This window comes from Rhinolophus sinicus, linkage group LG11 (genome assembly GCF_036562045.2).
Source record: "Rhinolophus sinicus isolate RSC01 linkage group LG11, ASM3656204v1, whole genome shotgun sequence".
NCBI lineage: Eukaryota > Metazoa > Chordata > Mammalia > Chiroptera > Rhinolophidae > Rhinolophus > Rhinolophus sinicus.
Genome location: NC_133760.1, coordinates 32,142,624 through 32,163,898, shown reverse-complemented (window position 1 = coordinate 32,163,898; position 21,275 = coordinate 32,142,624). Strand labels below are relative to the sequence as shown.

Here is a 21,275-nt window from a genome sequence, read left to right as displayed (position 1 = left end):
TTGTTGAGTTCACATCTTACCATCTTTCAGTTGTGTGACCTTGGACATGTTATTTCTGTACCCCAGTTTCCCCCTGTTTAAAATGTAGATAATAATAATAACTAGATCATAGGGATATGAATATGTGTGTATATTTTTTGTTTATTGTATTTACATTTACATAGTACTTTCTATGTGTCAGGCTCTAAATACTTTGCTAATATGAAACTCATCTTTTTATGGCAAAAGGTACATAAAAGTAAAAAATATAATAATACAATTAAAAAAATACAAAGGTCAAAACACAATAATCTGGAAAAGAATTTCACAATATGAGTGAATATTCAAATATGATATAATAAGAATAGCTGTAGAGACAGTTTAATGGGTAAGTGGGTACAAAGGATGTAAACAGGCTGTTCATAGAAAAAGAAATGCCCATAAACATGGAAGGAGGCTTAATATCACTGATAGTCTGGCTAATGCAAATTAAAACCATAAGATACCATGTTCTGCTTATCAGATTATAAAAATTAAGAGTAGGGAGGGCTGCCGGATGGCTTAGAGCACGAGCTCTCAACAACAAGGTTGCCGGTTCAATTCCCTTATGGGATGGTGGGCTGTGCCCCCTGCAACTAAAGATTGAAAATAGCAACTGGATTTGGAGCTGAGCTGCGCCCTCCACAACTAGATTGAAGGACAATGACTTGGAGCTGAAGTCCAAGCTTGGAGCTGTTCCCCGATATTCCCCAATACAATTTATAGAAGAAATTGTCAAATTGTTTTTTTAAAAAGTTAAGAGTAATAATATGCATTACTGATGTATTTTTTAACTTAGAAAAAGTACCTGTACGTGGTGAGTATTCAATAAATTTTTTGTTGTTGGGGGGGGTTGGTAATTATTCAGCAATAGTTACTGAGTGCCAGCCTCATGCTGTCTGCTCATTACCAGGAACAAGATTTTCTCCCTGCCCCTTTTACTTGGGATATGTTGCCTTATGCTCAGGTCATACTACTATCTGCTTTGTTAATTTGGGTTTGGCATTTTTTGTTTCATTTTGTAGTTGAAGTCCAGTGACTTTGCCATCCTGAAGCAGTTGCTGCCTCTGTTGGAGAAGGTCTCCAGCACACATCCCGACCCTGTCATCCAAGAACTCGCCGTTGACCTCCGCATCACCATCTCCACCCATGGAGCCTTTTCTACGGAGGCTGTCAGCATGGCTGCCCAGAGTACCCTGAACAAAAAGGATCCAGAGGGGAAAAGAGAGGAGCAGCAGCAAACCAGCCACGAGAGAGGCACTGATGATTCTCATAGCCTCCTCGAACAACAGCAGAGCCATGAGAAAGCCAACCAGACAGGCCTGAAATCTGATGCTCCATTCATCCCTCTGGACGTCAGCGAGCCCGGCGCTACTACAAACTGGAAACCTGGAAGCATAACAACAGAACAGCTCCAGGAAGTTCTTTTATCCGCTTATGACCCTGAGATTCCAACACGGGCTGCTGCCCTGCGAACTCTCTCTTGCTGGATAGAGCAGAGAGAAGCAAGAGTCCTTGAGGTGCAAGAGAAGCTTCTCAAGGTGAGTAGAATGCACCATAAATACACCTATGCAGGGTACACACATCTACACACCGACTCCAGGAGCCTCGACTGTGTTAGCGCTGTCCTGGACTCCCTTCAGGGGAATGGTGACTGTTCTGAGGAGGCAAGCCTTACACACAGGAGAGACCTAGATAACCCACAGGCTCGATGAAACATGAACAGAATACCAGAATTTTTACAGGAAGGGGATGCTGTGCACAGTCCGGAAAAGGAGAGATGAAATCTGGAGAGAGTAGATCTTGATATGGCCATAACAAACTAGTAAAATTTGAGCAGAGGAAAGAAGAAGGGATGGAACAGCATGAGCAAATTCCCAGAGATGGGAACGTCCTTTCTGGTAAATAGGTCTACCTTCAACACTGTGACCCAGCCGAGATAAGCCACCTGTTTTCTCTGGGCCTTTTAGAGGGGCAGAACTGGGTCTCCTCCCTTCATCTCCCTCCATGACAGTGAAAAAGCTGATTTTTACATTTATGTGGGAGAAAGCTGTGCTTTACATTTATGTGGATTTATGTGGGAGAATATATGTGCTCACTCGGGGGTCTTTTCCCTTTTGTGGAAATTGATCTGAGCTCAGTATGGGTTAGAGATGAAGAGCAAAGGATCTAGAGACTACTGATCAAATTCCAGATCAGTTTCTGGGACAAGTCACTTAACTTTCTGAGCCTCAATTTCTACATTTGTAAAGTGAGGATAATAATAATAGGACCTACTTGACGTTGAAAGATTTAAAATAAAATCGTCCATGTAAAGCACTAATTATAGCATGCACATAATTAGTGCACATAATGCACATAATGAGCCCCAAATAAAGGTTGACTGCTGTTGTTATTATCTCTTCCATATAGTCTAGCCATTAGACTAAGAATTATAATTCTGATTTATTTTTAGTCACTAAAGTATTAGAACCAATAGTATAATAATACCTGCTGTTTATTGAGCCAGGCCCTATAACTTTCAGACATTGTCTGTAGTCCTCACAACAACCACAATATTGGTATTATCCCCACTTTATAGATGAGAAAACTGAGGCATGGAAATGTGCCAAGGATTTGCTGTCATTGAAATGTTGCTAAAAACCTCAAATTACATATCTCCTGTGAGTAGTCATTAAAATGATCCCTTCATACACCTATTTAGATGGTGAATGCAGTGAACATCTTTGGAATTTAACTTACTTAACCTTCATCTGCTGTACATAATTGGTCATCAAGTCCTGTTAATTCTTTTTCCAAGAAGTCTTTCAAATTTATGTCTTCCTCTTTATTCCCATAGCCACTACCCAGGATTAAGCTTCTTTTACTCCACATATGATCCCCACCCCTTCCAACCTGGCCATCTTCCCAGATGAACTAATCTTAGGCTCTCCCCAACATGCTGCACATGTGGAGACCAGCAGCGTCAAGCTGGTATCAAGAATCTCTGTGCCAGCGCAGGACGCATCACTGCATATGGAACAGACACTCCCGTCTTTCCCTAGACACCAAGCAGGAAGAACATGGGCACATGGCTCTCATGTGAAGGCCTAAACCTAACATGTCACTGTCATATCTTCTAGATAAGTGGTACCCACAGCAGTTGACAGGCCCTGGTGGGTTCCTAAATTGTGAGATGTATTGAGATTAATTTGTTACTAATGTCAATTTAAGTGCTGAAATTTGCAAAAGATTTTCAAAAATAAATTAGGTTTAAAGTTATCCAAATAATAACATCTTTGTCTCTCACCTGCATTTCCATATGCTTTCTGAGTGCTAGAGAAAAGGATCAAATTACAGTGATGTGCCATCAATTGGACATAACCCCACCTGGCCTCGTGTGTCACAGCCTGTCATCAGTGTGTCATGTCATATGTGAGAATGGCGTTCACCATGGGCTATGATGGGGAGAATGTTGGGGATTTTGGTTTCCATGCCTACTACTCGTGTATACTTGACTACTTCAGGAAACATCTCCTCTTAATCACTATGCTTTTTAAAAAACTATTATAAAAATGGGACTTCAAACTGTTTTCCCCACAAGACCTTAAGGTCAGACCAATATCTAGCTAAGACAAATAAGAAGGAAAGCATTTATTCTTTTGAGGCTGTATAGGGGTCTTAATCTTGCTGTGAGTCAAATCACTGCTGTATTTTGTGATTCCAGATATTTTTGGAGAATTTGGAGCATGAAGACACCTTTGTATATCTGTCTGCTATTCAGGGTAAGTCAGTCCTGGTGAAAGGACTTAGTGTCTGTGGGCCAAAGAGTGTATCATGTAGGTTTGCACAAAATCTCTAAAGTTCTACAGCCATACACTGCTGATCCCTCTGTCCATCTTCCTGCCTCTTATATAGGACTTGATTTAAGTCATAATAAGTTCCTGGAGGATTCCCAAAGGTCCTTATAGAATTTCAGTGTCTGATAATGATGAGGAAATCTTTATGTTTACTTATGAGTCTATAGATTAAATCTCATTTCCTGTAATTCAAGGAGGTAAAGAATGACATACATGTGAGCTGTTATCACATGAACCTTTTATGTATTTGACCACGATCAGTATGCAACTTTGCTCTCTTTTTAAAAGACACTCAGGGTCTTTAGTATTTCTTCATCAAAACATAACAAACTAGTAAAGTTTGAGCAGAGGAAAGAAGAGGGGATGGAACAGCATGAGCAAATTCCCAGAGATGGGAACGTCCTTTCTGGTAAATAGGTCTACCTTCAACACTGTGGCCCAGCCGAGATAAGCCACCTGTTTTCTCTGGACCTTTTAGAGGGGCACTGGGCAGAGCTGGGTCTCCTCCCTTCATCTCCCCCCATGACAGTGAGAAAGCTGATGTTTACATTTATGTGGGAGAAAGCTGTGCTTTACATTTATGTAGATTTATTTGGGAGAATATATGTGCTTACTTGGGGGTCTTTTCCCTTTTGTGGAGATCATTTCTCCTTTGTGATTCTTTGTTGTTCACATCTCTGTTAATTTTCGGATTCCAAATCTAGAGAGGGGCCTCATGGAAAGAAGGGGGTGGGGGGATAATTAGGCACCCAGAAGGGTGAGAAGCAGACATGGCGAGAAGGTCAGAATTAACTCACAGTGTCTCTTGGCTCCCTCAGCAGAGCAGAGTCATTAAGAGCCAGGGCTCTGGAGACGAAGTGCTTGGACCCACCGCCCATTCCCTGCTTCTCAGTTGTGTGAACTTTGGCAAATTACTTAACTCCCTCTGGGCTTCAATTTCTTATCTGGAAAAAGGGGGCTACACAGGAATGCTGGATTGTACACTGCTTTGGAAAACAGTCCAGCAGTTCCTTGAAAAGATACACATTTATACCACTTGAGCAGTTACACTCCTAGTTATATACACAAGAGAAATGAAAACTATGTCCACACAAAAACTGGTAAATGAGTGTTCATAATAGCTAAAGGGTGGAAACAACACAAATGTCCCATGAGCTGAAGAATCGATAAACAAAATGTGATATATGCATACAAAGGAATGTTATTTGTCCATAAAAAAATAATGAATTAATGAAACATGCTACAGCATGGATGAACCTTGAAAACATTATATTAACTGAATGAAGCCAGTCACACACAAAAACTCATATTGTATGGTTCCTTTATGTGAAATGTCCAGAACAGGCAAATTTGTAGATAGAAAGTAAATTAGTAGTTGCCGAGGGCTGGGGGAAGGGAGAAAGAATTGGGAGGCGATAGCTAAAGGGCACGGGGTTTCTTCTTGGGGTGATGAAAACATTCTAAAATTGATTGTGGTGATAGTGGCACCACTCTGTGAGTACGCTAGGAACCATTGAATCGTACACTTTAAATCAGTGAATTTTATGGTCTAGTAGTTCCCCCTTATCTGTGAGGGATAAGTTCCAAGACCCTCAGTGGAGCCTGAAACCTTGGATGGTACTGAACCCTAATCAACTTCCTCAACTCTGCCAGAAATGTGACTGCAGCTCCTTCATCAGCAGATGCAGCCTCTTCAGTAATTTTTATGTTTTCAGTCCAAACCTATTATGGAATCTGTGTAACCATCCCTTACTTGCAGTAAGTGGCTTGGTGTCTCTCATTTCAGGGGATCCCTTGCTGAAGTGTTCGTACAGGCTCAGTGCTTCCTGACACAACACATTGCTATCAGTCAGAACACATTTTCTGTTCATGCCTTCCACCCACAAATGTAATGCCTCTTCCATCTGGACTAAGTACTTATGTACTGTGGCCATAAGTTTTGCAGTTTGAGGTATGATGGCAAAACTAGCACTAATTTCTTTTTCCTTCCTCACAATTTCATAGATAGAAGATTCGTTGTTACTGTCGATGTTAGCAACCTCAGCATATGATGTTTTTCTTATTAAGTTGAGAACTTTCACCTTTTCACTTGAGGTACTTTACAGTTCTCTTTGACATATTCGAATTGCCAGCATCACTACTCTTGCACGTTGGGATCATTATGAAATCAAATAAGGGTTATCTGAACACAAGCACTGTGATCCTGCGACAGTCGAACTGATAGGTCTGATAACCAAGATGGCCACTAAGTGACTACTGGACAGGTAGCGTATACAGTGTAGGATATACTGGACAAAGGGATGATTCACATCCCGGGGGGTGGGGGGAGGTGGCACGAGATTTCATCAGGTTACTCAGAATGGTGTGTAATTTAAAACTTATGAATTGTTTATTTCTGGAATTTTCCGTTTAATATTTTTGGACCATGGTTGATCATGGTAACTGAAACCACGGAAAGCAAAAACGCAGATAAGGGGGGTACTACTATACTTCTACTGTTGGATTGCTAGGTAATAATGTGATCTGCGTAACTTCTCAGATTTAAAGCTTGAGTAGGCTGATTTTATTCATTAGTTATTGCTATTAGGTTGATGCAGAAGTAATTGTGGTTTTTGCAATTGCTTTTACCCTTCTAAACTTCAATTACTTTTGCACCAACCTAATATATAATCTACCCCAACACTGAGTAGCTTAAAACACCAAGCATTTATTATTACTCACACATCTGTAGACTAGTGGGGTTCAGCTGACCTAGACTGGGCTTGGCAGGGCAGCTCAGCTCCTCGCTGTGGATCTGCCGGTCAGCTGCAGTGACTGTTGGTCAGGTAACTGATCACCCCTGGACCCATGGCCTCTCAGGACACGTTCCTGTAGTGATGGCAGAAGTGTGAGAGAGCAAGGCCTCTTCAGGCCTAAGCCTGGACCTGTAACCCCATCACTTCTGCCTCATTCATTTAGCAAAAGCAAGTCATGTGGCCCAATCCAAAAGTCAAGGGGTGGAGAAATATACTGTCCCTTTAGTGGGATAAATTGCCAAATTACAGAGCAAAGCGCATGGATGCAGGGAGGGGTGAAGAATTGAAGCCAGTAATACAGCCCTTCACACTGATGTGTTCTGTTTATCTGAAAAAGACAAGGTTCTCTGTGAGCACAAAGGCATCTATAGGCCCTTACTGGCTACTTATTTCTTGGTATAACTGGCTTTGTATAGGCCTAGTAGTTGAAGCTTAAGAAGGAGTGCAGAGGGGAACAAATACAGTGATGAAGGCCTGAGCCTTGGGGTTCATTCTTTATTCAGCAAACATTTATTGTGCATCTACTATACTCATATATAAAGCACTTTAACAGTGAGTTATTGTGACTAGGTTAAAAATTCTTCAAAGGAGACAAAATGATCACCCAAAGAGGTAAGAGGACCATTAGGTGAGAGCAGAAGCCGGAAGAATAGGTTTCAAAAAAGAAAGTAATTACCTGCAACTGAGAGGCAGAAGATTCCAGGAATTGAGAGAAGCTTGGGGGCTCGATAGGGTTCATGAAGCCACATGACAATAATGGTACTTATGGGAATCAAATAAATCAGTGAAGCGAGACTCTCAAATGCCTGTAATTAGTAAGTTTCAGAACACAAGTCATTCTGTACTTTTCCCAAGAAACTGCAATGTCAAAGAATCGTTTCTCACTTAGAACTGGGTTTTCTGGAAGCCATGGTGTGTCATTCTAATGTGGCAACATTGCTGTCTGGAATAAGCTGCTTAGCCGATTAACCCATGGAGCTCATTAGCCCCTAGGGGATGCTGTAAAAATCACAACTGTTGGTTTTGTGTTTGTTTTTAGTAATTTTAATTGGTGTGCTAATCAGTTAGTAGCTAATTTGGTGATGAAGAACACGGGAGGTAGAGGTGTAATTTCTGTTCTCAGCTCTCCTCAGTGGGCAAGTTTGAATTAATTGATGTTTTTGGTGTTTGTAACGTGCACTTAAAGGCCAAGGCCTTAGGTGAATTTCCCATTAGGAAAGGAAAGAACTGAATTTTCCCACCTGCATTGCCAGTGTCCTTTGCCCAGGCCTAACGCCCTCCGGGAGCCAAGCATCCTGGACTTGCAGTCAGACAAGATCAGCCACTTATAAATGTCCTACAGTACCAGGGGGCTGGGCTGAGGTTTGCATGGCATTAATATGGGGAGTGTGTGTGTTTAAAGTTTCTCTTTTTTAGACTGCCTAAATGGCTCCATGTGAAAGGTACAGGGTGCCTTTTGCTTAATTTACTGATAGTTTAGATTCCTTTTGTGATTTCTCACCAACTTTGCAGTCTAGGCACAGATCAGAGGGAAATTAAGCTCATTCATTCATCAAATATTTACTGATATCTGATGTAGGAATTTCTTATGTATTATCTGTCCATCACAACAATTTGAGAACTAAATTCCCTGGGAATTAAATTTTAATTTTATGGAAGACTGTCTGAGTCTCCTTTTAGTCCTAATGAGAAAGTGATGGTTGATTTAGTTCTCACAGCAGCTGCCTCCAGGTACTCAGTAGCAGCTTTGGAGACAGAATTATATACCAAGTTGCTGTGCTCCAGTTACAATCCAGAGTTTACAAATGGAAGACTTAATCTTAGACGGTGGCCGTTAAGTGTCTCCCCTTTTTAAACTCCTTACATATTCTTTTTTCATTGTTTTGTCATTATTATTATATATTATGTTAATACATTCTCATTATTTTAAAAAACTTTAAATGACAAGGAAGTATATAAGATAAAAAGTAGAAGTCCTTCTCTTTTCCGAAATTGGAGTTAAAATATGTCCTTGAGAGTCCCATAATTTATATTCGATGTTTTGGGCATTTTTCACATTTCAATTTTGAAATACTGTGTTTTCCCGAAAATAAGACCTAGCCGGACAATCAGCTCTAATGCGTCTTTTGGAACAAAAATTAATATAAGATCCTGTATTCTATTCTAGTCTATTCTATTATTTATATTATATTATACCAGGTCTTATATTATAGTAAAATAAGACCGGGTCTTATATTAATTTTTGCTCCAAAAGACGCATTAGAGCTGATTGTCCAGCTAGGTCTTATTTTTGGGGAAACACGGTAGATGTTCAGTAATGAATATGATAAATAAATAAGTGATATTCTTCAAATAAGATACTATAGCCAGGTTATTTATCACACTGGGGATCTACTCATGTATCCTCTCAGTCACTTTCAATTATTTAAAGGATATTTTGAAAGCAGCACCAGAGACAGATGCATTTCAGGGATCCAAGTGATCCCCATCAGTGTCAAAAGGATCTTTGGATAAAACTATCAGTTCATTGAAAAAGAAAAAGGAGGGCCGGCCTGTTGGCTCAGGCCGTTGGAGCTCCGTGCTCCTAACTCCGAAGGCTGCCGGTTCAATTCCCACATGGGCCGGTGGGCTCTCAGCCACAAGGTTGCCAGTTCGACTTCGGCAAGGGATGGTGGGCTGCACCCCCTGCAACTAGCAACTGCAACTAGACCTGGGGCTGAGCTGCGCCCTCCACAACTAAGATTGAAAGGGCAACAACTTGACTTGGAAAAAAACTCCTGGAAGTACACACTGTTCCCCAATAAAGTCCTGTTCCCTTTCCCCAATAAAATTAAAAAAAAAAAAAAAAAAGAAAGAAAGAAAGAAAAAGGAAAGAAAGAAAGGGGGGAAAAAAGAGAAGAAAAAAAAAAAAAGCAACCCTAGGCTCTGAGCCAAGCATGGGAGGTGAAAGTAAGCCAGTGTGTGTAGTGAAGAGAATCTAGACATCTTGACATGCCCAAACAAACCACACTAACTCTTCCACTCTCTTCCTTTCAGAGAAAACTTTTCATTTCTGGCAAAAGAGTGAAAGGGAAGGAAGGCAAAGGGCCCGGAAGGGGGGAAGGTAGAGACAAGGTGAAATTGTTTTTACGAAGTTTCAAACTGAGCAGGGTTACAAATCTTAACTTGTCAGAGACTGAACTCCCTATCTCATTCTCAGATTTCTACCTCAAATAAAGTAAGTTGGGAAACCATTAACTGAAAATAATTCTATCCCTTGAAGGATCATCTAATTGGATCTGGCATTGAAATTTGGAATGCAGCCCTGTGAAGTTTATCATCTCCCTTTATGTCCTTGAAATGGGAAGATTTCTTTTATGTCCTGACCTGGTTTCTGTACCACCTAATTAACAAATGAGCATTTAGCAAATGTCTCTCATATATGCTATCTCTGTTAATTCTTTTTTTTTTTTTTTTAAAGATTTTATTGGGGAAGGGGAACAGGACTTTATTGGGGAACAGTATGTACTTCTAGGACTTTTTTCCAAGTCAAGTTGTTGTCCTTTCAATCTTAGTTGTGGAGGGTGCTGTTCAGCTTCAAGTTGTTGTTTCAGTCTTAGTTGTGGAGGGTGCAGCTCAGCTCCAGGTCCAGTTGCCATTGCTAGTTGCATGGGGCGCAGACCACCATCCCTTGCCGGAGTCGAACCAGCAACCTTGTGGTTGAAGGATGCGCTCCAACCAACTGAGCCATCTGGGAGCTCAGCGGCAGCTCAGCTCAAAGTGCTGTGTTCAATCTTAGTTGCAGGCGGTGCTGCCCACCATCCCTTGCGGGACTCGAGGAACGGAACTGGCAATCTTGTGGCTGAGAGCGCACTGGCCCATGTGGGAATCCAACCGGCATCCATCGGAGTTAGGAGCATGGAGCTCTAACCGCCTGAGCAACCAGGCCGGGCCCCCTATCTCTGTTAATTCTTGAAGTGGTTCTGGGAAATAGACATTATCCCCATTTTTTAAACTTCTTATTGGAGATACAATTTACATAGCTAAAATTCACCGATTTAACATGTGCAATTCAGTGGTTCTTAGTATACTTCAAGAGTTGTGCGACTATCACCACTCTAATTTTAGAACTTTTTCATCATCTCAGAAAGAAACCCTGTACCCATTATCAGTCACTTTGCATTCCGCACTCCCTCTAGCCCCTGGCAACCACGAATCTACTTTTTGTTTTCATGAGTTTGCCTATTCTGGACATTTCATATAAATAGAAGCATATAATGTGTGATCTTTTGTGTCTGGCTCCTTTGACTTAACATAATGTTTTTGAGATGCATTCATGTAGCATGGATTGGTACTTCATTACTTTTTAAGGCTGGATAATATTCTGTTATATTGATTAACTATATTTTGTTGTCCATTCATCAGTTGATATTCATTTGGGTCATTTTTCACTTTTGGCTATTATGAATAATACTGCTATGAATATTTATGTGCCAGTTTTTGTGTGGACATATGTCTTCATTTCTCCTGCGTAGGCACCTATGATTGGAATTGCTGGGTCGTTGCTGCATCATTTTCCTTTGCCATCAGCAATGTATGAGGGTACCACTTTCTCTACATCCTCACCAATACTTGTTATTGTCTGTGTTTTTTATTCCCACCTCAGTGGGTGGGAAGTGGTATCTCATTGTGATTTTGATTTGAAATTCTCTAATGATTGATAATGTTGAGCATCTTTCCATGCGCTTATTGTCCATTTGTATATCTTCTTTGGAGAAATGTCTTTTTAGATTCTTTGCCCATTTTTAAATTGGGTTATTTGTCCTTTTATTATTGACTTGTAAGAGTTCTTTATTTATTTTGGAAACAGGTTCTGTATCAAGTATATGAGTTGCATATATTTTCTGCCATTCTGTGGGTTGTCTTTTTTCCTACTAATGGTGTCATTTGAAGCACACTACTTTTTACTTTTGATGAAGTCCAACTTATCAATATTTCCTTTTATTGCTTGCACTTTTGGTGTCATTTCTAAGAAATTATTACCTTCGTTATCCTCAAGATAATGAAAATTTATTTCTGTGTTTTCTTTTAAGAGTTGTATAATTTTAGTGCTTATGTTTAAGTCTGTGATCCATTTTGAGTTCATTTTTGGGTATGATGTGAGATATCCTCATTTTATAGCTAAAGATTCTGAGACTTAGATAAGTTCATCCCTTTTCCATGATTATGTAGCAGGTAATTTGAACCATGTTCTTGGCCTTTGGTTCTTTGTTTCTTCCTTCCCAATACCTTATAGTACTTAACTAGAGCTTTCCAAATAATGATAGAAATTGGCCTTATTGTGCTTTTTAAAATAAAAACCAGATATGATTATGATGATTAATATTAAAATTGAATAATGCTTGATCATCTAGAAAGCTTTGATTCTATCAACGATCCTGAAATATAATAAACACGGATATTATAATACTTTTATAAGTGAAGAATTGACTCGCCTATAGTCACAAAAGCTGGGAGAGTGGTGGAGCTGGCACCAGACCCATTTCTCAGGGATTCTCCGCCCACTGTACCTTGTCTTACTACAGCCCAGTGATATATATGATGCCTCCCCTCCTCCTCCAAGTCAGAGATTGCATTTCAAAGCCTAGAACACTTGAGTTTTAAATTAGCTTAATTTTTGGAATATCTCTCTGGTGTTTTTCTCTATGAACCAGTGAAAGATTGGTACATTCAGATTTACATCAGAATATTTAGCAGTTTAATACTTTTACTTGTAGGTAAAAGATGAACTGGCTACTTCATGTTTAGTTATTCTCACTTTCCAAGATTGCCCTGGGTAATTACCATATAAGAGAAATGTCAGTAAGTACAATAGAAGTTACCATTTATTGAGTGCCTCTTATGTGTCAATCACAGCAACCCTGCAAGTTAAGAATTCTTATCCCTATTTTACAGATGAGGGACTTTAGGCTCAATGAGTTTAAGAAACTGGCTCAAAGTGACACAGATACTAAATGTCAACATCAGGATTTGAGTCTTAAATCTTCCCTGACGCTGAAGACTATGTTCTTGCCACAGGGCAGAGTAACCCTAGTGCCACATTGTTCCTATTCCCAAGGTACTAGCACTGAGTTTTCAGATGGCCTTTCGTACAGGAGAAGCAGCCTGCTGATGGGAAATAGGAAATAGTTTCACTACAAATCAGCCCTCTCGTTAACAATAATGTGCTGACCTCATGTTTGCTTGATTTTTTTGTGTGTGGTTTTGCTCATTTGGCAATGTGTTACATTATTATTTTTGAAGCAATCTGTGTGTGTATCTTTGCAACTCATCTTCCATTAGTGGAATATGAGAGTGTATTACCTCACACTGCCTGCCCTGCTTTCCACTGAAGGTCATCACTGTTTCAGCACAGGGCATCAGCATCGTTTGAGCTGAAAGGGAAAGAGGCTTCAGAAATCAATCCTGGGATGTATGCAGTGACTGAGGTTGTGGTTACATAAACATGTAGTTCTCTGTATAGACCTTCTGATATTTGCTGCCTTGCTGATACCAATTAATGACATTTTAAAATAACTTATTTTAAAATAATACAATTTATGAGGCCGCAGAGGGATCGGAACCCACATACACTGATGGTGGAAATGTGAAATGATGCAGCTGCTCTGGAAAACAGTCTGGCAGTTCTCAAAAGGTTAAACATAGTTACCACATGACCCACCATTTCCACTCCTAGACATGTAACCAAGAGAAATTAAAACCTATGTCCACATAAAAGCACATTTGTGTATGAATGTTCATAGCAGCATTATTCATAATAGCCGAAAAGTAGAAACAGCCTAAATGTGTATCACTCAATGATTGGATAAATAAAATGTGGTATATCTATACAATGGAATGTTATTTGGCAATAAAGAGGAATAAAGTACTGATTCATGCTACAACATGGATGAACCTTGAAAACATGGTAAGTGAAAGAAGCCAGAGAGAAAAGGCCACATATTGTATGATTCCATTCGTATGAAATGTCCAGAATAGATAAAATCCATAGAGACAGAAAGTAGATTAGTGGTTGCCAGAGGATGGGAGGAGAGGGGGATGGGAAGTGACTGATAATGGATATGAGATTTCTTTTGTGGAGTGATGAAAATGTTTTGGAACTGGATGGTGATCATTGCTCAACCTTATAAATATACTAAAAGTCACTGCCTGATACACTTTTAAAATAAACTTAAAAAATTCTGAACAGTAGTTTTTCATGGAGCTCTTAGGACTCTGAAGGATGAATGGGCAGGATTTAGACATGTGCAGATGGAGTGACGGGATGAAGGCTGAAAGAAAAGCAAAGATAGGAAGATATTCAAGAGCGGCAGGTATAAAGGAAGCTAAGCAGCTCAAGTTGTTAGTGGAGCAGAGTGGGCATCAACAGGGCGAGTGGGCCTGGGCTGGAGTGCAGAAGCTGTTGGAATGCCAAGACAGCTGAGCTTCTCTGGGGGGCAGTGCTTGTTGTTACCAGCCCACCAGTCATGTCTTGGCGATGGGCTCTCTGCATTTGAAAGCATCATGCTTGTGGATAGTTAGTACTTATATTTCCTTTGTGCTTATTTTCACTCATGATTTATTGAGCAGCAACCACATATCAGATGTAACTTGCATTACGTCATTTACTCCTCACTGCAAGCCTATGAGAGTCAGTATCTTTATCTCCCCATTTTTCAGACAAAGAAACCAAAGCTCACAGGTTACAAGTAAAGGGCCAACCAGTGAGCGACAGAGTGTGGAGTCAACTCCACAGCCAAGGCTCTTATCCCTCTCTGTACTTCCCGCCTCTTCATTCCATCTTCTCACCTTTCTCAAATCATCATGGCCTCTGCTCTTACAGACAGTAAAATTAAGCCATGGATCCTGACATTTTGAGCTAAGCAATTAAATACTTCTTAATTTCTTGGTTTTCAGGGCTCATTTCAAATCCTTTACCTCCTATTCATGTAAGCCAGCTATCACAAAGGCAGGATTCACTACCAAGAGGGCAATTGTGAAATACCTTGGGTTAGTGTCAGTTGCTTAAATGTCTACAAGCCGTTAAGAAGATGTTAAGTACCTTCCCTGGAGAGCAGCTATTTAAATTTTGCCCTGGAGTCACCCTTTCTTTAGTAAAATTGGAATTTGGAGGCAAGTTAAGGAGGATAAAATAGTGAGAGAGCTCAAAGTAAAATAGCAATTTCCTCTTTAGACTTATCTTTAAGCATATTCCTTTACTCTAAGGAATCAATTCATTTTGATGAACTGTAACTACTTTGAGATAACAGCTAGAGCGCACCCTGCTCTTGGCTTTCCCTCCCAAATTAAAGAGCAAGCAGCCTACATTACCCTTCATTTCAAATACAAATTACAATTCCTAATCTCACCAGATGTGATTTTAAGATGATCTTTGAAGCTGTTCACACACTTAATAAACCCAATTATATTTTTTATTAACCCTGACATAGTTCCTTTTGTTGCTGAATCATAAGTTTAACATTTTTAACTGACTGAAGCACCAATTTCCCCCTCCTTGGTCACTTCAAGATCTAGGGCAGAGGTGGAAGAGTGCACTTAAATGGTACAGTTTTGGAAACTCATTTTGAGATTCTTATATATTAGATTTTAAATCTGGTTTTATTTCCTGACCTGTGGTATCTCTGCTGTCCCTGAGGAGGCTGGAAGGTTGGGAATGAACTGAGCCTCAGGGAATGGATTACAGACATGGAGCTACCAAAGACCTGGTCAGATCACCTGCCAGGACATGACTGCTGAAGTTTTCTTTCTTAGGAGAAGGCTGTTTTAGAAGCACTTTAGCCCTTATGTCCAACTTTGTTTTCCATTATTGGTAACCCAACTTTAGATAGGGACAGAAAGAATTGTAAAATATCTTTGACCATTGTTTTTTTTTCTTGATGGTTACAAATGTTTGTTCATTCATTCAACAAATATTTATTGAGCACTTATTGTGTGGGAGGGCACATTGCTGAGGAAAACTGTCACGCACTGCCTTCATGGGTTTACAGGTGGCGTCCGGGAGGATATGATGCGGGGTAACTGTTAATCAAGTAATCACACAAAATAATGTGAAATGTGGCTTTGACAGGTGCTGTGAAGAAAAGGTATCCAGTGGTAAGAGAGCCTGTCTTAGGTTCGTTTTACCTGACGGAGCGGGGAAGGAGGAAGGGACGTAGAGGCTGAAACCTGGTGGGTGATTAGGAATTCTTCTAGTAGAGAAGGGAAGAGTGTTCCAGACTGAGGGAGCAGCAAAGTAGCAGTGCTGTGGCAGGAAGGAACCTGGAGACCGGAATGCCTGTGTCCTCCGGGACCATGGGAATCAGTGAAAAAGGGGTGAGCTCCAAGTACCAGGCAACCCCACTCTACCCAGAGGGTAGAGTGGCTTTTCTCTTTCACTGAGCCTCGTCTAAATGTTTCATATGAAAACAAAGTTCTGCTTTAAAAAAAAAAAAGAATATGAAAGCTCACTGTCTTAGGTCATCTACCTGACCTAGCAAGGGAGTTTTATAACACATGTCATATGTGATGTGTCGTGCCACACAACACTTGTCGTCACCTTTTCCTTACCACTGTCAGAGAATGCTGTCTCTCTTTAAGCCTGTTTTCATGAAATGCAGTGTTTGGCTATCTCTATAAATCTCTGAACTCAGTTGTCCAACACATAGCCCTTAGCTATTACAAAAAAGCATTCTAATTGCACATGAGAAAGGTAAAATCCATATGGCCAGTGGTTTTAGAATAAAATTTTTTTTTAGCTGTGGAATTCATTTATCTAATATGAAGGCATTGAAAATTTAAGTGATCTTTATTATTTGTGCCTTTTTTCTATATTTTCTGCAATTTCTAATATAAACATTTATTGCTTTTATAATCAGAAGATAATATTTTTTTAAATTATGTGGCTGTTTAGAAAAACTGAATCATTTCATGATAACAAGTTTCAGGGACTAGCACAGATTGAAACAGATGGCTTCCTCGTTGTAGTACCCCCACATTGACCTTTTCACAACTAGCGATTACCAAATCACAGAGTGACCGTGGTTTTTTCACCATTAATTTATACGATTACAGCAGAAGTCTCACTGACAAACAGATGTTTTTCCCAAGTGGAGTTTTTCTTAATGAAATGGTTGCTTAGAAACCAGACCATACTAATAACTTTTCTATATTTAGTCCGTAAAGTGATTCAATTTATAAAATTATTAAGTAAGAGAATACTAATTAGATAAAATGAAACATATCTATTATTTCTCATCTTGCAACCCAGCAACCAAATGGTTAAAGTAGCAGCAAAATTTCATCCAGATGTGTCTACGACTATAACAAGGACATACAAGGAAAATGACAGCTCATAGAGCCACCCTGCTCTGCTGCTAACTGTGATTCTCTAGTGACACAGCGTGTTTGGTCTTTCACCAGCATGTATTAGAAGCTGTGACATGGAACACTTATTAGGTTGCTGAAAGGACCAGTGGGTCAAAAGCTGTATGTGAAAATGTAAAAATAACTTCAAGTTAAGCTCATTGAGACAGCAGTGTAAAGGAAAGGGTTGGGAGTGAAGGTGCTTGTTTGAGATGACAAAATTTATAAATGGAAAATCTGATATGCTAACTATTACTAATAACAGAGAAATGGCAACATGTACTATATTTGTCATGTACCATATTTGTCAAGTGAATTAAAACATTAAATCTTAAATTCAAACTAGACAAAATTTAGAAGAAAATACATTTATTTCTGTCTTTCATTTCCAGTAATGATGAGACAGCTCAGCTGAAAACAGCTCTTACTCAGGGACCCTAGAGGGTCCGTGACTAGGTCTGGTCAGTCCCAGAAGTTGTAGGCAGCGCTTTTATCTCTGTATGTGCATTTATCAAGGGGAAAAGGGGCTCTTTGGGGGAAACTTATAGTATCTCTGCCTGGTTTCCATATGAAACTACAGTTTAAGTCCTATAAGTCAGTAGTTGCTGATTTCACAATAATCATTTTTTCTAAGCCAGTCCTAGCCCGGAGCGCCCATCACAAAGACTTGCCTAATTGTCTCATCAAGACACTCTGCTAGGCTTAACTGAGGAAAAAAAGGAGAATTTCAGGAGAGTTCATATCTTGCCTGTATCACTGCTGGTGCCCAGAGCAAGTCTCCCGGCCCTAAGACACTGGAGAATGTGAAAGATCAGCCCTGTCTTGTTAGAGCCTCAGGCCAGGTGACAACTCCCCTGGGAGGCTTTGGCTCTCTCAAAACTAGTGAGAACCTGACACATCAGCCAGTTTTGCTGATTCTGCAGTTTCTCTTTGCAGAGGCTTGAGGTGAACTGCAGTAGGAACTTAGAAAAAAATGAATCCAAAGTTCAAGTGGTTCTCCTCCCGCCGGGCCCACCTATCCTGGGTCTTTATTTTCTCACCTAGGCAGTCTAACAGAGAACCACGGACAGTTTTCCAAGCCATCAGAAGCCCTTCTTTTCTTTTCACCAGTAAATGTTTGTTTTGATGTAGCATAAAGAGAATGTTAATGTGCTTTTTCTCTCTTTGCAAGCTACATAAAGAGAATTAAATGACTGACATTCTGCTTCTTATTTCTCACCCATGATCAGCTGACATGTAAGTTTCTCTGAATGCACAGGACAGTGATTACTCTCAGAGCAGTGGTTAATTGCTATTTTCTTTTCCTTCTTTCCTCACTTAACACCTTCAGTCAGTATTAGGGCAGCTTTGTTTTATTTTTGTACATACAGCGGAACCCTTGATCACCATGGCGTTCTCGGGGCTCAGCTTCTCTCAGCTCTGTTCTTACTCCTTCCTCTCTGTCACCCAGAGGAATTTGATAGAGACAGCCCTGAGAAGGTGACGCTGAGCTTTTCAGTGCTGTTTTGGGTTTTGTTTTATTATTTGGGGAGGGTGGTCGAATAAGAGGTTTAGGGGGCTTGCAGTAGCCCATTAAGATGATGTGAATTGGAAGTGTTTGAGAATCACTGCCTAAGAACTGGAACTCATGCGTTGCCACAGGCACAGTGCTGCTCATTCCGTGGCTTGGGTCCCAACTGGGCCACAACGTCTTGGGAGATGTGGGTCCTCAGAGCCTCCTTAGAGCCAGAGTTCTGGCTGCAGGCAGCTCCACGGTGGCAGCAGAACAGAACCTCTGGAGTGGATGGACCTTTTCTGAGCAACTTTGCTCATTTGCAGCAGCTGGACAATGTTCCTCACTGATATCTGTCTGTCAGTGTAATCATCATATCATTTCATTCCAGTGGCAGTGACTCAGCTCTGAAATCTATACGGAAAAAGCACCAGGATCCCAGGCTTTCAGTGGCTTCGACACAATCAGAAGTGCCTGCTCTTGAGCCTAGTGGGCCTCTAGGCAAGCTGTCCCTGCCCATTGGGACATACTGAGCTATGCTGATGCCCCGGAGGACCCCACTCCCATAACCTCTCTTTCACCAGACATGGGCCGCATCCCCTGGAGTGCAAGTATCAGCACCTCGCCAAGGTGGAGAAAGGAGAGGCCAGTGTCGCCTTCCCTGCGTGACCCTGTCATTGGCCATTGATGGTACGGACAAGGTCCCTGTGGTGAAGGCTAAAGGTATCTGCATCATCATGAATTCTCAGATCACAAAACAGACCCAGGAAAGCAGCGTTTTGAGCATCACGCAGGGCTGGGAGATGCTGGCTACATATCCCACCAGGGCCTTACCACCCAGGAGCAAGTACCTTCGAGTGGCAGAGCACTCCACACACTATTTAGAGAGTGGAGAGACAATGAGAGAAGACCAGCAGCCAGCGTCAGCCCCGCCCACCCCCCACTCTTACTCTAAGCAGAAGCTCAGAGGCTGGTTCTTCTCTGGCTCTTCCACCTGGCCCTCCTTACCTGGCCCAAATCTCAGCACCATGGATTCTGGAAGTGGGGATCAAGACAGAAACACGGCAGACAAAAGGAGTGTCTTTGGACCAAGATCCCTTGAGAAGTCCGATTCAGGAGTTTTTGCCCCCCCCCCCAGGCCTATGGAAGAGCCCAGAAGTGTCCTCCAATGGGATTGACCCGTGTGTAGGCCACCCGAATGGCCAAAGGTCCAGCAACTTTTCAGCCACCCAAGATGAACATACCAATAGTCAAAGGGAAGAAACCTCCACGGACCCATAATCTCAAACCCTGTGACTTGAATGTGCTCACACCTACTGGTTTCTAGCACTTTCTCTTCCAGAGACTCTGGGTAGAGGGTGTCTTGCCCCTGCTTCCCTTGTACGTTGGCTCTGAAATAGGAAAGGTTTTTGTTTTTAAAAGCCTCTTCCACTGAGGCTAGAGCTGGAGACATAACTGGTTTTTGATAAACATTAGTACAAAGCTTGTCCTGGCATAGAAGAAGCCATTGTGTATTGCTTTAAAGTTAGACTAAATAATCTCAGAGTGATGTATGGGGGCCTCATTACTATTTGTGTATCATTTAACCTAGACAAGGGCTGTGGTCATTGCCTACTAGATAAATAATGTTTGTGTTGTTCCCAAACCGAGGCTTCTTGATTCCACTACCATGCTCAGCGCGAGCATGGACAAGCCATGGCACAGAGGTGCTCACTGCCAGTGCTTGGCCCTCTCGGCTGCGCGGCTGCCTGCGCGGCTGCCTGCGCTCTGGCCTTGTCCGTTAGGGGCACCTATGATCTGTTGGAGATCTGGGCACTATTCAAAGCCAGACTTGGCAGGAACACTCTTCCTGTGCCGAGACTGGAGCCCCTTGCTTTCTGGCACAGCCAGTTGTTACCGCAGTACCTCTGGGGCTGTGCTGCTGAAACAGTGCTTCTCTTTCATTGAGTGTCACAGAACAAACACGAGTCTTGCATATCCTTTGTTGTACTTTAAAGTGAGATTAATTCCAATTTGGTTGAAAACTTTCTAAGGGAGAACATTCAGCCTACTGGTTTGGTATAGATAAATGTATGTTAAGTTTTTTTAAAGTAAAGAAAGTGGTAGCTGTACGTCGATTTATAGTCTTGAGGTTCATGTCAAACTAGTGTCACCCTATTTTGATTTCTTTCTTTAGGCCAGGGCCTGAAACTTTTTCTGAGATGTGGAAGAATGAAAAAAATTTCTCTCTGCAATCATTTCCCCCCAAATGAGCCTCATATGACCTGTATAAAGGCAGAGCTACTGAGCAAAGGAAGTAGGGAAAGCACTTGTTCATTTCTCCTCATTGTGGACGTATTCAGCCATTGTCCTGATCACCGTCTCAAATCCCTGCTGGTTTTGCTTTGGACAGGCTCGTGTCTACGTGAGGAGCTGAGCTGACTTTTCCATAGAGAGGCGCTGGAGCCTCACATGATCCAAACAATTAATTTGTTTGTGTCTTCTGTTATGCTTGTGTCTCTTACTTGTTTTGACAATAAAAATGTGTACTCCTTGAAAAACGAAAAACAAACTGGAACTCATTAAAATCCAAGTTTTGGATTTCCTTTTGTATGGCTCCTCTGTCATCACTAATAGCAACAGCCTCTTAAGTTAGAGTCATTTGTGAATTTCATTAACGTTACTACCTTCCTTTTCCAAGTGCTATATAAAGATACCAGCTGGGAACAAAGCAGTTCCTTTGAAGCCCAGAGAGACCCAGTAGAGGATTCT

The 21,275-nt window shown here is 41.1% G+C and overlaps 1 protein-coding gene across 1 annotated transcript in view; it reads left to right on the top strand.

Annotated features, from left to right (window-relative positions):
* The window catches only part of TANGO6 (transport and golgi organization 6 homolog), a 140,603-nt gene that overhangs the window by 53,086 nt on the left and 66,242 nt on the right, over nucleotides 1-21,275 (top strand). Inside the window, exons 13-14 of the mRNA XM_019756706.2 lie at nucleotides 1,044-1,559; nucleotides 3,725-3,782. Of these exons, the coding sequence (XP_019612265.2) occupies nucleotides 1,044-1,559; nucleotides 3,725-3,782 (574 nt within the window). The remainder of the gene's footprint in view (nucleotides 1-1,043; nucleotides 1,560-3,724; nucleotides 3,783-21,275) is intronic.